At 47.3% G+C, this 17,511-nt stretch overlaps 8 protein-coding genes across 8 annotated transcripts; 3 read left to right on the top strand and 5 right to left on the bottom strand.

The window, feature by feature from the left end:
- Positions 1-532: 532 nt before the first annotated feature.
- N7516_004214 (flavin monoamine oxidase family protein) lies at positions 533-2,250 on the top strand (the record flags this gene model as incomplete). The annotated part of the gene is made up of 4 exons (XM_057216934.1): positions 533-658; positions 733-770; positions 830-1,221; positions 1,286-2,250. 4 exons carry the CDS (start codon positions 533-535, stop codon positions 2,248-2,250), a joined length of 1,521 nt encoding a protein of 506 aa, XP_057078817.1.
- A 643-nt stretch (positions 2,251-2,893) lies between these two features.
- Positions 2,894-4,712, bottom strand: N7516_004213 (homeobox domain-containing protein; the record flags this gene model as incomplete). Its single annotated transcript, XM_057216933.1, has 3 exons — positions 2,894-4,306; positions 4,360-4,471; positions 4,540-4,712. The coding sequence occupies 3 exons, from the start codon at positions 4,710-4,712 to the stop codon at positions 2,894-2,896; spliced, it is 1,698 nt and encodes a 565-aa protein (XP_057078816.1).
- Positions 4,713-7,029: 2,317 nt separating this feature from the next.
- N7516_004212 (putative RING finger domain protein) lies at positions 7,030-7,657 on the top strand (the record flags this gene model as incomplete). The annotated part of the gene is made up of 3 exons (XM_057216932.1): positions 7,030-7,088; positions 7,247-7,423; positions 7,474-7,657. 3 exons carry the CDS (start codon positions 7,030-7,032, stop codon positions 7,655-7,657), a joined length of 420 nt encoding a protein of 139 aa, XP_057078815.1.
- A 108-nt stretch (positions 7,658-7,765) lies between these two features.
- On the bottom strand, positions 7,766-9,866 carry N7516_004211 (putative C6 transcription factor; the record flags this gene model as incomplete). The annotated part of the gene is made up of 5 exons (XM_057216931.1): positions 7,766-8,128; positions 8,184-8,466; positions 8,531-8,954; positions 9,014-9,738; positions 9,790-9,866. 5 exons carry the CDS (start codon positions 9,864-9,866, stop codon positions 7,766-7,768), a joined length of 1,872 nt encoding a protein of 623 aa, XP_057078814.1.
- Positions 9,867-10,585: 719 nt separating this feature from the next.
- On the bottom strand, positions 10,586-11,506 carry N7516_004210 (uncharacterized protein; the record flags this gene model as incomplete). The annotated part of the gene is made up of 1 exon (XM_057216930.1): positions 10,586-11,506. The coding sequence occupies one exon, from the start codon at positions 11,504-11,506 to the stop codon at positions 10,586-10,588; it is 921 nt and encodes a 306-aa protein (XP_057078813.1).
- A 393-nt stretch (positions 11,507-11,899) lies between these two features.
- Positions 11,900-12,777, bottom strand: N7516_004209 (GNAT family N-acetyltransferase; the record flags this gene model as incomplete). Its single annotated transcript, XM_057216929.1, has 3 exons — positions 11,900-12,043; positions 12,097-12,441; positions 12,613-12,777. 3 exons carry the CDS (start codon positions 12,775-12,777, stop codon positions 11,900-11,902), a joined length of 654 nt encoding a protein of 217 aa, XP_057078812.1.
- A 651-nt stretch (positions 12,778-13,428) lies between these two features.
- Positions 13,429-15,335, bottom strand: N7516_004208 (putative MFS sugar transporter; the record flags this gene model as incomplete). The annotated part of the gene is made up of 8 exons (XM_057216928.1): positions 13,429-13,643; positions 13,709-13,807; positions 13,858-13,958; positions 14,017-14,215; positions 14,269-14,356; positions 14,408-14,954; positions 15,004-15,278; positions 15,333-15,335. 8 exons carry the CDS (start codon positions 15,333-15,335, stop codon positions 13,429-13,431), a joined length of 1,527 nt encoding a protein of 508 aa, XP_057078811.1.
- Positions 15,336-16,254: 919 nt separating this feature from the next.
- On the top strand, positions 16,255-17,484 carry N7516_004207 (uncharacterized protein; the record flags this gene model as incomplete). The annotated part of the gene is made up of 5 exons (XM_057216927.1): positions 16,255-16,543; positions 16,613-16,768; positions 16,823-17,145; positions 17,217-17,286; positions 17,351-17,484. 5 exons carry the CDS (start codon positions 16,255-16,257, stop codon positions 17,482-17,484), a joined length of 972 nt encoding a protein of 323 aa, XP_057078810.1.
- Positions 17,485-17,511: the final 27 nt, after the last annotated feature.

Raw genomic sequence — 17,511 nt, 5'->3', positions numbered from 1 at the left:
TCAAGTTTTTTTTTTTTTTTTTTCATTACAAAAAGCGCGTTCGTCATGGAGTTCTACGGCAGTGACATTGGTCTTCACCATGTCCCTGCTTCTAGCGGATTGGCAGGTTCGACCAGGCGCATGGTTCTTTTTGTATCTATTATGCTGGTCATAACTCAGCGTCGTCTTTTTTCTTTCTTTCTGATTTTGCGGTGCCGTTATTTGACCTGCATCAGCGATGTGATGTCTTTCAGAATCGTTTCCTCAAGCAATTTGGGCCTTGAGCCCCCAAAATAATCTTATCCTTGTAACCCGAGTAGACTCATTAACCACCCGTGGACGATATAGATCAATACAGCAGCTGGCAGTTGACATTGATGAAGGTACCTAGGTATCCCACCAGGTGTGGAGAACGGTAACTAATCATCCCACCCAATGACACCCGAAATCTTCACTTGATCGTCAAATCTTCCAAGTTCATATTATCTACAGCATACCTAGGTACTCAAGTTGCCATATCAACCGCATATCTCTCAAATTGATTTTCGGAATCATGGCTTCAAGTCCGCATATTGGCGTCATCGGCGCGGGCATTTCAGGCCTCCGCTGCGCCGACATCCTCATCCAAAACGGGGCCCGAGTAACAATCCTAGAAGCAAGAGATCGCATAGGTGGGAGAGTATGTCTTCCATCTATCCGGGAGCAGAACCACAAGAGTCAAGTTCGTTTTTTTTTAACTTTTTCATCGATTAGGTGCACCAATCAACAGTGGGAGACCATGCAGTGGATCTGTATGTACGACATGATTATGACCTGGTATAAAGTATATCTCAACTAATGTTCAATCTAGAGGCCCTAATTGGATCCATGGTGTGGGCGAGAACCCTATCAGGACTATAGCCGAAGAAACGAAGACCGTCATGTATGATCCAGAGGGTGGAAGGCATATCACCTACTCGCGAGACGGCCACCCGGTCAATGACGAAATAGGCGATAAAGTCCAGGACTTTGTATGGACCACCATAGCAGAGGCCTTCAAATACAGCAATCACCATGGAGAAAGCATCCCCGTCGAGACGAGTTTGTTCGATTTCTTCTGCGAACGAGTCCAACAAACCACCTTCTCAGATGAAGAGAAACAGCTTTGTCTCGAGGCCTGTCGGCTCTGGGGTGCATATGTCGGCGATCAAATCGACAAGCAGAGCCTGAAATTCTTCCGGTTAGAAGAATGCGTTGATGGCAGTATGTTGCCTTCACCAAATCATCCCCGGTGACATATTAGACTTTCTAACATAACCCCATCAAGGCAACTTCATCGTGGCATCTACATACAAGCGCATCCTAGACCACGTCTCCAAAACCGCCGTCGCTAAAGCCGACATCCGCCTCAACGAGCCCATCACAAACATCAACGCACCACCTCGCAACACCAAATCCCAACCAAACAACCAAGTAACCGTAACAACAGCCACAGGAACAATCTACACCTTCGACGAAGTAGTCGTAACATGTCCACTGGGCTGGCTGAAGCAAAACACCTCATCATTCACCCCGTCTCTCCCACCCCGTCTCGAACAAGCAATAACCAACATCTCATACGGCCGACTGGAAAAAGTCTACGTGACATTCCCACATGCCTTCTGGCACACCGATAACACCAGCACGACAACAACAACGAACACCGTCTTCGCCCAATTCCTCAACCCGTCCTACACACCCCGTCCAGGACACGTAGAATGGAACCAAGAATTCGTGTCGCTAGCCTCACTCCCAGTCCCACACGCCCACCCAACCCTCCTCTTCTACACATACGGCGACGGGGGCGCGGAGATAATCAACCGTCTTTCGGGACTTGATCCCTCATCATCTGAATACAGGGACTCGCTAATCGAAACAATGCATCCCTTCTACTCCCGGCTCCCCGGATACAGCGCGGAAAACCCGGATTGTGTGCCTGTTGCGCTGCTTGCTACGCAGTGGCAGAAGGATGAGTTTGCGGGGAATGGGTCGTATTGTAATTTCCAGGTTGGGGTTCAGGAGGCGGATGTTGATATTGAGGTTCTTAGGTCTGGGGATGGGATTGGTCCGGTTAGGGGGCTTTGGTTTGCTGGGGAGCATACGGCGCCGTTTGTGGCGCTTGGGACTACTACTGGTGCGTTTTGGAGTGGGGAGAGGGTTGCGAGGTTGGTTTGTCGTGCGGTTGGGATTGGGGAGGTTGGGGCTATGGGGGTCAAGGATGATGCTTTGCCTTCTGCTCAAGATGGGGCTTGATTTCAGGAGGGAGGGTTGGGCGTACATTTATTATAGATGGGGAATCTGATCTAAATTTAGAGATTGGTGTTGTGGGTTTAGGTCTTGTTTGAAGAACAATAGTTTATAGCATGATAGAGACACTCTACGTGTCTACAAGCCACGAGGTTTGTCGATTATACAATGAACCCAGCAAGTCGAACATCTTTCATTCATACTTAAATAAGGTATATCAGGTCGTTGGATTCATTCAAGGATTAGTATCTTTCCCGGGAGCTTTTTTGCATTTGTTCAGTCAAATCGACCATCAACAGCAGGCCAAGAAAACCAAACAGGTTCGCCGAGTGTAAAGCACCATAGACGAAAGATAAAGAACCATCCATGGATGTATGCAGATGCATAAAAGATGCAGAGAAAGAAAAAAAAAAAAAAAAACAGGCCCGAGGAAAATGTATATCATGGACAGGGTTCACGTGACAGTGGCAATGACCGCTTGCAAGCACACATCATGAAAACAACAGTAAGAATAGAAAAAAAAATACATCAGGGCTCCGAACAAAGGAAAATCAGTATCACAAAAGAAATGAAAAAATAAACAGATGTAAAGATGACAGGCAATGGCGCTTCGGAATGTCAATGTATGTATCAATCATGCATCCCTTCCTTATCGCCAGGCCCCCTGGCTCAACGACAGGAGACCCTGCACACAGTCCAGGTCATCTTCTTGGCTATCCCCCGACCCACCGGCCATGAAAGCTGAGACTTCTGCACTGAGTCCTGGCGGGGCTTTGCCCTGTGAGCCGGTCTGTAGTGGTCGATTGCGTTTGCCGTTGGTCGAGATGCCGAGACCGCGATTACGGTTAGCATCGCGGAGGACCGGTCGTGGGATGTGTGAAGTGTTGCGACGGCGAATATTTGTCGATCGTGTGCCTGGAACCCAATTCTCCTTATCAGAGTCGCCGGGGTCTTGCTCCAGATCCGGCTTGCCGGACTTGGTGAATAGAGGCTTGGACAGCTTGGATGGGTTCATGTTCGCCTTGTTTCGGTCGGTCTCTAGTCTCCCTAGAGATGAAACAGTGCGGGCGAGCTTCCTCCTCTTCTCTCCCATGGACTGAGAGATTGGCGTATTTGGGTCGCCGTGGACAGCCACACCGTGTCGCCCCGAAACACTCCGAGGTAATGAGCGCTGGCTGCGAGATTGGAAGAGACCCGGTGAACCGTTCGGCCCACTGGTTGGTGTTGATAAGGCACTTCTTGCGTCCGTGTCACAGAATGATTCCCAGTTCCGTGAATCACGAGAACGACCGAAAGCACGATCTTTCTCGCTCACACCTGCCCGCGGTGTGGCTGGGAAGACGGCGCTGCTAGTACGCCGCAGGCTTGACATCTTCGTTCGGCGAACTGAGAACATGGCCACGCGGTTCTTGGACGGCGAGGGCTCGTTCTCTCCGCGGATTACAGCCTTTCCATCCGATGACATCGCAATGCGTAAGGCGTTGCGGCCCTTGGGCGGAGATGGTGTTAGCTCGCCCTCTTTGCGTAACAGAGCCTCTCCATCAAACGACATCGACAGTCGCAGCGATGGGGGTGACCTGGTAGGTGTGGTGTGTGTGTTTTGTGTGGTTGCTGTCTGTTGCTCATATTCTCCCTCGCCCCGGAGATCCGTCACGGAACGTTTTCTTTTTGGTACCTGCAGAAGAGAGTCTTCCGAGTGGTCATTCACCAGTTGGGAAAACTCTTCCTGTGTGGTGGGCGGAGTTTCTCCAACCTCTGTCGCGACGCTTGTTTGAGTGCTCTGAGGCAGCTCATGTTCATCTTTATCATCAGTTACCGGGTCCGAATCATCGGAGAAGTGCAATAGTCCTCCGTGCCATGGTTTGGACGCCATTTCCTCGCGGTGGTCGTTGGTGTCAAACTGCTCTGCCCCACTTGAAGACCCCGGCTCCGTCGACGCGTTATCATCACTGAAAGGCTGACCCGATGAATCGACCATGCCCGACCGTGGGGCGAGTAATTCGTGAGGCTGGAGGGGTTTGGATTTCCGACGGTCGTTCTGGCGGCGATTTTGGAACCAAATCTATCGAGCCAGTTAGAAGTGGTTTTTGTGCGTGACCTCTTGGCATCACATACTTGGACCTCTTTCTCGCCGAGTGAGACGCGGTTCACGATACTTGTGCGGGCTGCTTTATCCGGTTTGGGGTTTTGCTGATATTCAGATTCGAGGACTGCGTGATCCTCCGGACTAAAAAATCGTTCAAATCAGGTTAATTGACGCGTTCATAGTATACGGACTACACCACAATGGCATACCTAGTTCGGCGTCGCTTCTGGCGGGCTAACAGTTTATTGTCGACACGAGGAGGAAGGTTCTGTGTGAGGGTTTTTTGCGAGTGAACGAGGAAAGCATAGTTGAGAGGATTGGAGTCGGTGGCCGGGAGAGAGGGCGAGGATGAGATCGCCACCGAAGGCTCCGGATCAGACATGATACCTAAGAGAGCATGGAGTGGTTGGGAGGGATAAAGAGAAATAAACCAGAACACCCGATCACCCTGTCAATAAAATAAAATAAAAAAAGACAAGAGACAGAAGATTGAAGAAGCCGTGAGGCTGGCATGCAGAAAACGGTATCAAATCGCGTCGCGGTGTTGGTGTGGACGCGGAGTAGAAAGAACGTGGCCCGCGCTAGTAACAAAGTGCTCCCCCGAGGTACTTGGTACTTGGACACCCAATTTCTTTCTCTGATTTGATTTGATCTTGATGCTTTTTGGTCTGAAATACTTGAATTATTCGAGTTCTTACTATTCTACTTTTACATTTTGTCTTCGATTGACGCGTTGGGCTGGTAGAGGGTTGGGCCCACATTTGGTATGAGGTTGCAGTAGTCTATACAGTTATCTGCGTGAAGCGCGAAGCGTGTCCTCGCGTTCGATACAGGCATATTTGAAATTCTTTTACTCGGATTAAAACCATTGAGGGTTAAACCATGGAATTTGCCTTGATTGCCTTCTTTTTGCCTTCTGTTCAACTGATCTGCCCGTGAGCGTCCAACGCGTGGTGACGCGCCCTCACGTGACCCCACGAGGAAGACTTGCACGTGGTGGAATGTGATTTCTCGGAAGATTTTTTTGGCAAGGGAGAGATAGTAATCTTATAAATACAACATATAAAAGAGACCCCATCTCTCGAGTGTTCTCAGATTCGAGAGGGAGAGGGTGAGATGTACCTCTAGTGCGCAGTGGGTCACCGGTGAAGTACTTAGAACCCCATCTCAGAGGAAGAGCCTTCAATGCAGTCGACAACTGATAATAATAGCCTATTTAACAACAGTACCTAGGTAGCCTCAGATCGGAATGATCGGATCTGAGTGTAAACATTCCACCCCCTGGGGAAATCCAAACTTCAATGTTCGGGTCAAGTTTGGGGAAAATCAGTTCATCCATGGGCCAGCGGCACACCTTATATATACGTACATAGGTATAGGTACACAGGTAGTTAGCTACTTTGTACATTCAACCTCACATCTCCCTGGTTGTTGTAAATTTCTCACCTAGTAGAAGGAAGGAAGCAAAAATGTCGACGATTTCGACAGTAATAATCAGCTTATGTTGTACAAGGTCATATTCAAAGACACTTGCTGCAGCTGTGTATCACTTACTACATATGCAGTAGACCCCTTTCGCTGTTTGGTCATCCGATCCTTAGGGACTTTCTTTCAATGATTTGGCCACCAATATACAAACTGGGTGGATGTAACTACTAGGTACTGTAGTATATATATTCCTAAGCTAGCATGAAGTAACAGTGACCTATCCACCATTCTAGTTAGGTTTAGATCTAGATCCTAAAAGTCCCGGGGGAAATAAAGTAGGAGTCTAGAATACCAGAAAAGAGTAAATACTGGTTAGAATGTTCGATGAATGTGTGTCTATCAAAACTATCCAATACGACCCTTGCAATGATAAAGCAGGGGAGTGGAGCAAGCAGTATGTATACAACGAAGGTTAATCTTGGCAGAGTTTAAAAACAGAGTCATCTGCACATACTTTAGACATATGGATCCCTATTAGTAGACTAATAGAGAAAAATATGAAGCCGATGGAACGAATAGGCAAAATAATAAGGCATCTACTTATGTTTCAAGTATCTCTGAAGAATTCCATGATGTGCAACAAAAGGGTAAAAAAGAACAATTCAGCCGATCAACATTCCGCCCCCGGGTCTATCCCTTCCATTTCACGTTGATTGGTTCAAGACAGGGAGATACTCAATACCCAAATAAGCCAAATAAGAGAAAGGAAAAATAATAATAATAGGTCTATCGTACGATGATCCTCTCTTCCCCGCTTTCACGCTCGGACATGAAGATCATCCCCAGATCAATGGATATTCCCTGTGCTCATTATATTTACAAAATTCTTATTATCTCCCTTGGATGTTGAGTTTCTCAGGCATCTACCTTTAGACTCACATCTTTGGATTTACACTGGTATTTCAACTCCTCGTTTTTGGAAAAGTCTAGTCTACTGTTCTACTACGACCAAACTCCCTGAACTGGTACGGCCACCGAGCTATGACACCCACATTTTAGCTTGTGATCAACTAGAAATACGGGATCAAAGCCCTTTGTGTCCGGACTTTTATTTCTTTTATTTCGCTCTTCGACCTTGGTCGCCATCACACCCCCATCTCATCTCTCATCGACGCGACTTTGACGAAACCCGTTCGTGCGACAAAGGATCCTGGACAAAGGATCCTGGACTCGGAGAGATGGCTGAAGACACAAAACCAAAGAAAAACCATATGGCGATCGTCTTGGGCATCGGACTTGGGGTAGTGCTACTCATTGTGCTTAGTTTAATGTGAGTGGGATTCGATTGTGTGTGTATCTTTATTACCTGTTATGTTTGGTGTCTTGTGTTTCCTCTATTCTCGCCATTCTCACCGATACATTCCCTCCGTCGGTGTTACGTGTTACATAGACCGTGCCAGTCCATCTCATTCTGACTGTGTCATCCAGTCTGACAATCCTCATCAACCGCCGGGACAGACAGTCGTTCCTGAGATCACGAAAAAATTCCGGTGAGCGGTTGCGCAAGTTGGACAAGGTTTCGCCGACTTGCACGCTCGAGAAGTGGTGGACGGCCACGAAGGGAAATCTCGGGCTGTCTGAAGCCGTCGATGGACAATTCGTTTGGTATGTTTGGCTTGATTTACCGATAGAGTAGTGACTGATGTTCTGTTCAGCGCTGTTTGTTTGGAACAAGTAGACCGCACGCAGGAAATTCGCGAACTGCGGTGCTTGCACGTTTTCCACCGGGAATGCTTAGAGAAGTGGTTCTTGGGAGATCACTTCAATTGCCCGTTGTGTCATCGGGCGTATTATGTGGCCGACACACCTCCTCGCAGCGATTATGTGTGGATGGTATGACCAGATACCAGCCAGTGGTCGAAAGTGGAGGAGGTAATACAATAACGACGTGATGAAGAAATCTTTTGGCTCGACATGATGTTCATGATAATCTAATGACCAATTTCTTTAAGCCACAAAGCCCTCGGCGAGAGGCATATAATCGGCGTTGAAGTCCCAGATCGTATTGTAGTTCGACCAATTGAGGAAGTTGTCGAGGCCTGTTGTGACATCGTCCACCACATGCTGCTGCACAGGCTGTGGATCGAGTAGCTGATCAAGGATGCGAGACAGCTTTTTCTCGGCTTCTTTGCAGGTGTGGTAGTTGCCGTGACCGGGGCCTGCGACCCACGATAGGAAAGAAATAAACACGCTGAGGTTGCGGATCAGCTCAGCGCGCGGGAGAGGAACAGCGTGTGGACCGGGCTCATGCGATTGGCGCAGGAGTTCAAGGAGGAGGACGCTGGCGGAGGGGACACCGTACGTGAGGACCTGCATTTATTAATAAACGTTTCTCTTCCATTAACGGCAACCGTGGATGACATACAATCCAAGAAAAGTGCCGGTCTAGATCGACCATTGGGGTTCGTAACGAATTAGTCTGGATGACAATTGCTAGTACCCGACGAGATACATCGCAAAGATCCGCTTGTCCGGTATTTGTGTGCTTCACGACTGCTCGGTAGAGCAAAAAGCAAGTGTATAGATAGTCCAAATAGAAATAGGCAATGGCAAGCCACCCATCATGGTAATGGTCGTTTAATCGCCGGTCATATCGAAGCTGATCCGGGGTGGATTGCCATATGGCGCGCGACTTTGCTTGTATCTCTCTGTGATAAAATGATCAGGTCAGGACTGGGAAAACATGTGAATTGGACGAGAAGATATACTTACTCGGACTTCTGGATTAGATTATGTTGCTCGCGGGTCCCCAGTACAACCTCCAGGGTTTCTTCCCGAATGATAGCCAACTGATAGCGTAGGCGAGTTTGGCTTACTGGGTGTAACTCCCCTTTACTATTCCACCCGGCGCTGTTCAACTCCGAAATAGCCTTGCTAACGACATCTCCATCGGCAATCAGGACTTCATCGCTCAGATCTAATGGAGCAGCGAGCGTGCAGAATCGGCCATTCATCAATGGCGGTCGTCCAACAAACGTTGCCATCATTTTGTCCATGTAGAAGGAAGCAACAAAGCAGCGCCTCCGCCACTGGCGAAGAAAGAATGGACAGTTTTCAATGCCATTGGTCTCTAAGTGTAGTCCAGCTGCATAAATCGTGGATACCAAGTCACCCAATCGACGCCATGCCTGGTAGCCTAACAGGTGGTCAGTAAATTGATAATATTTGAGATCATATAGAAAGGGCAAACCTTACTGGAATCACCGTATTGTTGTGTTCGCAACATAACATCATTGAATTGTAACATTGCCAGTAATTCATTTGCCGACGATGTCTGGTCACAGAAACCAAGGCATATTGTACTTATCACAGTCACCTGCTCTAATAACCGGTCTTTTGCTCGGGGATCATCCGAGCCCTGTATAACCTCAGGGTCGTTGTCTAGCGTAATGACCAATTGCATTCCGCAAAGAGCGAAGATAGACCCGAGGGCCTCCCAGCGGAGGTTGCGACCGGTGAAAGAGGAACAGTACTCCTCAACTGACATAGACTTGTGCGTCCGCATCGGGCGGGAGGTATTTTGAAATATTCTATTTGCCAACTCTTGTAGTTGTGCCGTCGGATCACTGGAGAAGCTGTCAAAGATATCGCGCACCGAGCGCAGGAGTTCATCCATTATCCTTTTGGGCACGATGTTGCCCCATGTACGAACATAGAATCGTTTAATCAGCATATCCCACACGGTAAGATTATACAAAAACCGCAGTACATCAACCCCGGATTGGAGTCGATCGGGTTCCACTACCAACCCCGCAGAGGAATCTGTGCTCTCTTCAGCTTCAACCGAAATCTCACTGCGATGCTCAGTTAAAACTGCAGAGTAACTTGTTGAGCCCAGGTATCCAGGAGGGGCTGAGGGTGGTTCCAATGGTGCGAAGAAACGCCCATTCCCCAGTGAGGCTGAACCCGGGCTGGAAGCACTGTTTCTACATATTAGGATGTGCCTGTCATCTGTTGCAGGAGATACTTACTTCGAAGTTGGTTGACTAGTCAGTCGACGAGAAACTATCGCAGGATTGGCTGTATCAGACGGTCCCCGCCTAGTCATCGGAGCTGGATGATAAAAACATTTATCGCTAATTCTCTTTGCGGTGCATCGGCGACAGATCGGCCGGTCATGGTCACATCGCTGTTTGGATCTCCGACAAGGTTCACACGACTGCAAAGTGCCATTTTTGCGTATCGCCGGCGATGCAGAACGCCGATCGTCGTTTCTCATGGCTCGAGAACCAAAGCATAGAGGTATGTATGATCAATGAAAGAAAGGGATCTCGGGAAAAATGATACCCGCGATGGTCGATGGTTGGCAGTTGGTTTCGTCCAAATTAGGCTTAGCGTGCCATATCTAGGAAATCTGAAGTATGAGACAACGAGACAGTCAAACTACAGAGGGATATAGATTAGTATATTATGCATGTATTATCCTTAAATTACAGCGATATGCGCCTTTACTATGCTAAAGCCTTCACGGTTTATCAAATTCCAAAAACTCGGCGGTAATACCTACGTAGCTTCAAATTTTTGCTCACTATCGTATTTCGTCTCTTCTGTACATATGTGTGCTAGTACCTCGAATGAAGTATGTGTTATTCGAGACAACCAAAGTTCCCTTTGAATTTGGATTGAGTGAAGCCTTGTATTTATGAATAGCAGATGATCAAGGACAAATAATGTTGTTTTGTTCGACATTCCAAATGATACATATATATCCCGTTAATACATATCAAAGTGTCCAACCAGGCAAAAAGCCGAAAGCGACCCTTGGAGTTAAACATTAAAAATCCCCTTGTTTGCTTCCACCCAGTCTTCGAACTTCATGGAAGGCTTCCCCGTATACAGCTTTACATTCTCCACACCAGTTTTGTAGCATGCGCGGTTTGTAAGCTCATTGGATGTGCTTGCGAACTTTTGGACCATATATTCTGCTAATGGTTTAGACGGTCCATGCTCAAGATACTGGTCCAAGGCCTCCTCCTCCTCATCGATGATAGTAATCTTAACGTCTTTGCCGATGATCTTCCCAATGGCCACGACAGCGTCTCCTTGCGCGATGAGTTGTGGGCCATACAAATACACCTTCCTCTGGTCATTCTTTGGTCCCTGTACCAAGATCGTGCCGGCCACACGGCCCATATCGTCGGGTGTGATACAATCGAATTGGAAACCAGGCGCCCAGATCTTCGCCTCACCAGCTTCAATCCCATCTTTAAAGCGCAGCAAGTTCGTCACAAAGCCACCGGGTCTCAAAGCAACGTAGTTGTGAGGTCCGAATACCTCATCGAGACTAAGCTCAGCCTGGGCATGGATGTAAGCGATGAGATCAGCAGGTGTAACGTCTTTTGGCTCTCCTGCGATAGTGTAACTGCTGAGGAAGACAACAAATTCAACGCCGGCTGACTTCATTGCTGTGAGTGTGGCTCTCATATGATCAGCGGACCCGAAAGAAACATATGTGAATGCACGCTTTGCCCCCGATGCTTTGACGGCTGCAGCGACGGAGTCGGGGTTGGTCAAGTCGGCTTGGATTCTTTCAAATCCACCTTCCTGTTCTTCCTTTGTGCTCAAGCCAGGTATTTGCTTCTGGGTGTCTCGCATGGCCAGGAAAACCTTGGCTCCATGCTCTCGGGCAGTGAGTGCTGCGACAGAGGCGACACTGCCGGTGGGGCCAAAGACGATCACAGATGACATTGGGAGGAGATGGTCAAGTAAAATGAGTTGTAATATATCAGACAGATTTATAAGGCGAAGTGTTTTGAATAGACTGGAGACACTTGGGCATTTATAGAGGAGATAAGGTAAATCCCGCGGTCATCATCCACCCTCGGTCTTTAGCCATTATCTCCGGCGCCCCCTCCAAAGCTAACTCCGGGCCTAATGATGGATGATGCAAATAAGAGAAGGTGCTCGATGCATTTATGAAATCTGACCAAAAGAAGAAGCACTTGACTGCTATTGAGGCCTAGGGGTATACATCTGTCTATTCCAAGGTTATTGTCTATATACCTAATAGGGTTGTTCTGTGTTAGAAGAGTAGAAGAGGCACAACTAAAAGTTATATCAAACACATAACATATACAACTTTTACTGACACTCTGCAATATCTTTTCTCATAAAAACCGTCCTCATATCCCAAACCTTCCCATTTCTATCTGGTTCCCGGTAATAGTCCTTCACAGTCTTGATCAATTGATAACCTCGACGAGCATACCATTCCTCGTTCGTTGTCTAGAGACGATAAGTTACTTGACTGAAAACGCCGAGCTGTAAATCAGACTTACCTTTGGAATACCACCATATGTTACCTTCGCAAAATCTTCTCTCTTCTGATCATCTTTCTGAACCGTGTCTAGCATCAATATCTTGGCTAGTAGTGGTTCTCGGACTGCCATGGACTCGACCTCATCCATTGCAGCTCGTCCAATTCCCTTGCCCTGGATGGACCGCCTGATGAAGAATGTTTTTATCCAGAAGACATTCTCAACTGGCAGGTTAAGCTCAATTTGCTCTACATCGGGGTTCTTGGAATCCAGTGAAATGTGGCCAATAGGGATGAAGTTTTCTTTTGTCGGCTGACGTGAGACAGCATTGATTGTTGTGGCTGTATCTTGAAGGATTTCATCGTTCTAGTAGTCACACGTTAGCTCTTAGCTATTTTATTTGGTTTGCAATGTTGTCGTACTTTTGGCGATATCGCTTGTGAGTCATCTGATGGCAGGACCTTTTCCGCAAATTGTAAGCATATGACTCTTATTTGTGTTGAATACAAGAAGAGAGTGATATTTGATGAAACTCACAATCCAATAGATACATTTTTCACCTTTGAGCTGTTGCTTCTTCCATTTTGTTTCAACTTTTCCCTTGTCCCAACCGCATTCGGCTCGTTGTGACACAAGGCATTTCAGATGAATGTCCGAATTGGGATCCCATGGGAACAAAGTCATTTTCGAACTTGAGCCCATTATGATCTTAACACACAATTGATTGTGGGAAGTATAAGAATTAAAAGTTCCAATCTCGAGAAAACTCCGCGATGATTTATAAGCTGAAGTTATATGGCCCCCAATTACCTACAACATACCTAAGTAGGTAAACGAAATCTAAAAACCCGACCAATCCTAACCTCTTTTCAACGACTTATCACGCACAATATAAGACATGATTCAAATCATGTTCAATAATATGACGGGGACTGAGTGCCTGGGTGCCTGGGTGCCTGGTTGCCTGAGTGTTGGTTAAATATCAAAATCAGGGTAGGTGGTAAACGCAGAAACCTGTGTGGTCTAGTTGGGATGTCGACCATGAGCCATACCTTCTCTAGACTGAACTTCTAGGTCACACATCAAGGGTTCGAACCTCGGGGACCGCAAGTCGCTGACGAGAATTTCGCACTCTTAGGCTGGGTTTGCCATCTTTTTTTTAATACATCTACTATTCTCCTCCCCATTGCCTACTATTGTAACATATAAATATAGTGCTTTGCTTTGATCAAGTAAGGGATTTTATGGTTCTAACCTTGGAAACATAGGCTGAAAATTCTTCAGTGTTGGCACGCCACTCTCTGCTCAAAAGTTAAACATACTTAAAGGTCTTTATTCTGCTTTCGATAGGTTCTATTGAGCCTCGTTTGTTGACGATCGCTTGGTCTCTTTCGGTAATTCCGAGCTCACAGATGATTGAACATTCTCACCTGTGACTAGCTGGTGGTCGAGCCGGGATTTTTCCTCATCCGTGGCACCAGTAAGGTTAACAGCAACCTCCTCGCCGAAGTTCTGGGCAATTTCCTCTAGGGTGAGACCAGCAGTCTCAGGGAAGAAGAAGTAGATGACTACATTTTGTTAGCGGAATTCCAGTTGATGAGTCGATCTTGATCTGATCAGGAAGGAAGCATACCTGGAATGAAGAATGCAGACCAGCAAATAATGACAAGATAGTATTTCCAGCCAACGTTGCCGAAGCCCATGGGGGCAGTTTGTAGGAGGATGAGGGTGGCTAGGTATGTCAGTTGGAATTTGGAGGCGCAATTATAACAAACAACTTACAAGCAAATTGACCGAAGAGAGAGAAGCCCATGCCAATTGGACGGATTTCGGTCGGGAAAATCTCTGAAACGTAGAGGTACATAGTGGTATCGCAGAAAGTACTACAGGAATGTTAGCTTGGTGTATTCGGCGATTTGGATGGGTTGAATCTTGACTCACCCTTGGAAGGCTAGATAAAGGTACATGAAGAAGATCCCAAATCCATTTCCGACCTTGTTTGTTGTACCAGCATACTGGGCGGTCATAGCAGCCAGGCAGGACGTGGAAATGATAATGCCGACAAAGCCGATCATGTACATACCACGCCGGGAGTTGACTTTATCATGGAGCCAGGCGCCCAGAGGATTGTAGATAAGACCTGAGCCAGGTTAGCAAAGGGGTACATAGAAGATCCTGGATGTTCATACTCACCAGCTGTTGTCAGCCAAATAGCACTCAGGAGCAGAGGCATACCGTCCTCCATGCCTAGGTTTGTGTATAGAAGAACGGCGTAGTTGTTCTAGCCGTTGTCAGCGGGGTGTATTTTTCAACTAGGTATTATCACACTTACGATGATCAAAGGACCGCCAAATTCAGCGCCCCATTGCGTAAGGAATCCGATAGCCATTCGCTTTCGGTATGTTTTCCGTGTAAAGACAGCCTTCCACACGCTGCCATAATTAGCCAATCTCTCAGCCTCGAGTTGGATTTGCTCTTTCGTCTGGAAAAACTCCTCCTTGGCAGCCAAGTTGTTCGGGTCATCTGGGGATTCACGGAGCCGTTGGAGGACATGCTGCGCCTCGTCGAACTTACCCTTCGAAATCAACCAACGGGGTGAACGCGGGAGCCAAGGAGATCCCAGAAGCAGCGCCAATGCGGGAAGACATTGCAAGGCGAGAGGGAATCTCCATCCAAATCCAGACAGGGGGCCTATTGCATAGTAGCAAGCATAGCCCACCCATCCTGAAAGCATATATCCAAAGACCAGGAAAATAGCGTGGTGGCCGACAAGCCAGCCGCGGCGCAGAGCACTCGACATTTCGGAAAGATACATAGGGCAGACGGTTACAAGGATACCGATTCCAAGACCGCAAAGAAAGCGACCAGCCTGGAACATGCTGAAGGCTGTTAATACCAGTCCAATTTAAAGCAGGAGAAGTGACATACGCCAGTGACTTAGAGCCGGCCTGAAGTGCTCCTCCGAATAGTGAAAAGAAGGCACCGAACTGAATGTTTGCCTTTCGGCCAAAGAAATCACACGACCACATTATAAAAAGTGTACCAACGGCACCGCCAGCACTGAAAACACCGTTTGCTGTCGAGATTGCGGGGGTAGTGATGGTCGCATATCCCGGTTCACCCTCAGCAGGCAGGCTGAAGTAGGCATACCATCCTGGCTGGCCGATTGTACTGGAAATAATCGAAGAGCAATATCCATATGTCTATTTGTGCAAGTTTAGCAAATACGCGTCAAGTGAAGATAGATGCGAGCTCACCATTGACCCAATAGCCACAAAAACGATAACCAACCTGTTATAAGAACTGGTCTGAGACCCGAACCTGCCCATAATGGTCTGCCGTAGTTCTTACGACTCTCGAAAAAGAAAAAAGCTGAAGAGCATACAGTAAAGGATGCCAGTATCAGGTTAGAAAGAGGGATAAATCTTAGCATGTCGGTAGGCGACAGCAAGTAAGGGGTACTCGGGTGCTACTCTGTGGAGTTGTGGCTGGGATGCATAAAGTTCGCAGAACACGACTGGCTTGCCGATCACGGCACACGAACTTTTCAGTCCAGACTTTGAAATTGCCTATTGGGAACATGTTAGGAGTTAGCATGAAGAGATATATATTGGGTCTATACCTAGGTATCAATTGGAGTAGCACTAATAGTACCTCTACTTACTATATAATTCCTTCACAGAGATAATTATCCTTTATATGTAGTAAAGATCAGACTTGTGAGTTGATTTATGAGCTTATAAGAAGACCTCGGGAAGATTTCTGTATAGCTTCATATATATCGCTTATATGGTAGTTTGAATACCTAAAAGAGCCAGAGAAAAATGCATTAATTAGTTATGCAGCTACGATAAATTGGTATATTCGTATTGGTTGAGGCCCACGACCTACCAATAGACCCGAAGATAGGGCCCCGAATCATTTTCTCGGAAAGAGAAACCATGTTGCGCGGCCTAAAAATCCGGTTTATACATTGGATTGGATGTTCTCCGCAGTTGCGGAATCATATTATAGTGGGGATCCGGTCCACCACGATGTCTGAAAAGAGGTCCTTGCAGTTCATGCTAGTACAAAATAGTTCGTTGCACAAAGTCCTGTTTATGAGAATACGACATGCCCGGCCCTATACTTTTTGCTTACAACTCCGACAAGCAGAAACGATAATAGAACAGCGGAACGATGGCCGAATCTCCCTTTGATATCCCGTTTGACCAGCTCCCGAATCCGAAACAGGTTTGGCTAGGAAAGCCAGGTAGCTATGAAGAGGGTCTAGGAAAACTAGCTATTCTTACCCCTGAAGTCGTTGCTGCGGCTTCCGCCAGCGAGATCAGATGTGGTCGACGCGTGACGATGGGATGGGAGATGACGAAATTGGATTTTCCGAACCTCAACCGCCAGCCATGTCATCATCAGATCGTGCCTCTCCTAGGAGGGGTGGCATTCGATGATATATATACTATGAATCCACGTGAGTGGAGATGAATTCTGCTTTTCTCCCTTCTGTTTCTTTTTTTATAATATATTGACTGTTTGACAGAGCAAAGTAGCCAGTGGGATGGCCTCCGTCATTTTTCTCAGACAGTGCCTGGTCAATCTGAAGGCGTGTTCTATGGTGGAACAACCAGTGAAGAGATCAATGATCGCCAAAATGATCGAATTGGTCTCCAGCATTGGGCTCGAGAGGGCATTGCAGGTACTCATCCCCTTCACATGGATTCCCTGTTACCATCTCACACAATTGCAATAGGACGTGGGGTCTTGATCGACTACGCTACATGGGCCGAGAAAAAGGGAATTAAATACACCACATTCTCGACCCACCAAGTGCGTCTTTCCGACATCCTCGAAATTGCCGGGGAGAGCAACATTACGTTCCAAAAGGGTGACATACTTTTCGTTCGTATAGGAGTGACCAAGGAGTGGGATACCTCCATGACAGACACTCAAAAGCAAGCTTATTCGGATAACTCCAGCCCAGAGCATGCTGGAATCGAGGCGACCACGGAAGTCCTCCGCTGGCTGTGGAACACCGGATTCGCCGCCATCGCTAGTGATGCAATCAGTTGGGAGGTGAGCGACAAGAAGATTAGACGCCAAAATTCTCGCAAGTCAATCAAGGAAAGCAGCTGACAGACCCACAGGTCTACCCGCCACAATCTCCTGACATTTTCCTTCATGAGTATGTCCTTGCTGGATGGGGAATGCCGATCGGTAAGTTGCCGGAGCGTTTTCTTCCGAGTTCCACAGATCCATTATATTTGCTGATAAACAATAGGGGAACTATTCGATCTTGAGGCGTTGGCACGCACCTGCCAGGAACTCCAGCGGTGGAGCTTTTTCGTGGCATCCGTGCCTTTGAACATGCCCGGTGGGGTTTCCTCGCCTCCGAACGTGATGGCTATTTTCTAGGTGCAAGTATCTGCGAATTAGAACGTG

The sequence above is a fragment of the Penicillium verrucosum genome (assembly GCF_028828655.1).
Source record: "Penicillium verrucosum strain IBT 35672 chromosome Unknown utg000001l_segment0_segment0, whole genome shotgun sequence".
NCBI lineage: Eukaryota > Fungi > Ascomycota > Eurotiomycetes > Eurotiales > Aspergillaceae > Penicillium > Penicillium verrucosum.
The sequence above is the reverse complement of the archived record's forward strand: the minus strand, read 5'-3'. Positions and strand labels throughout refer to the sequence as shown.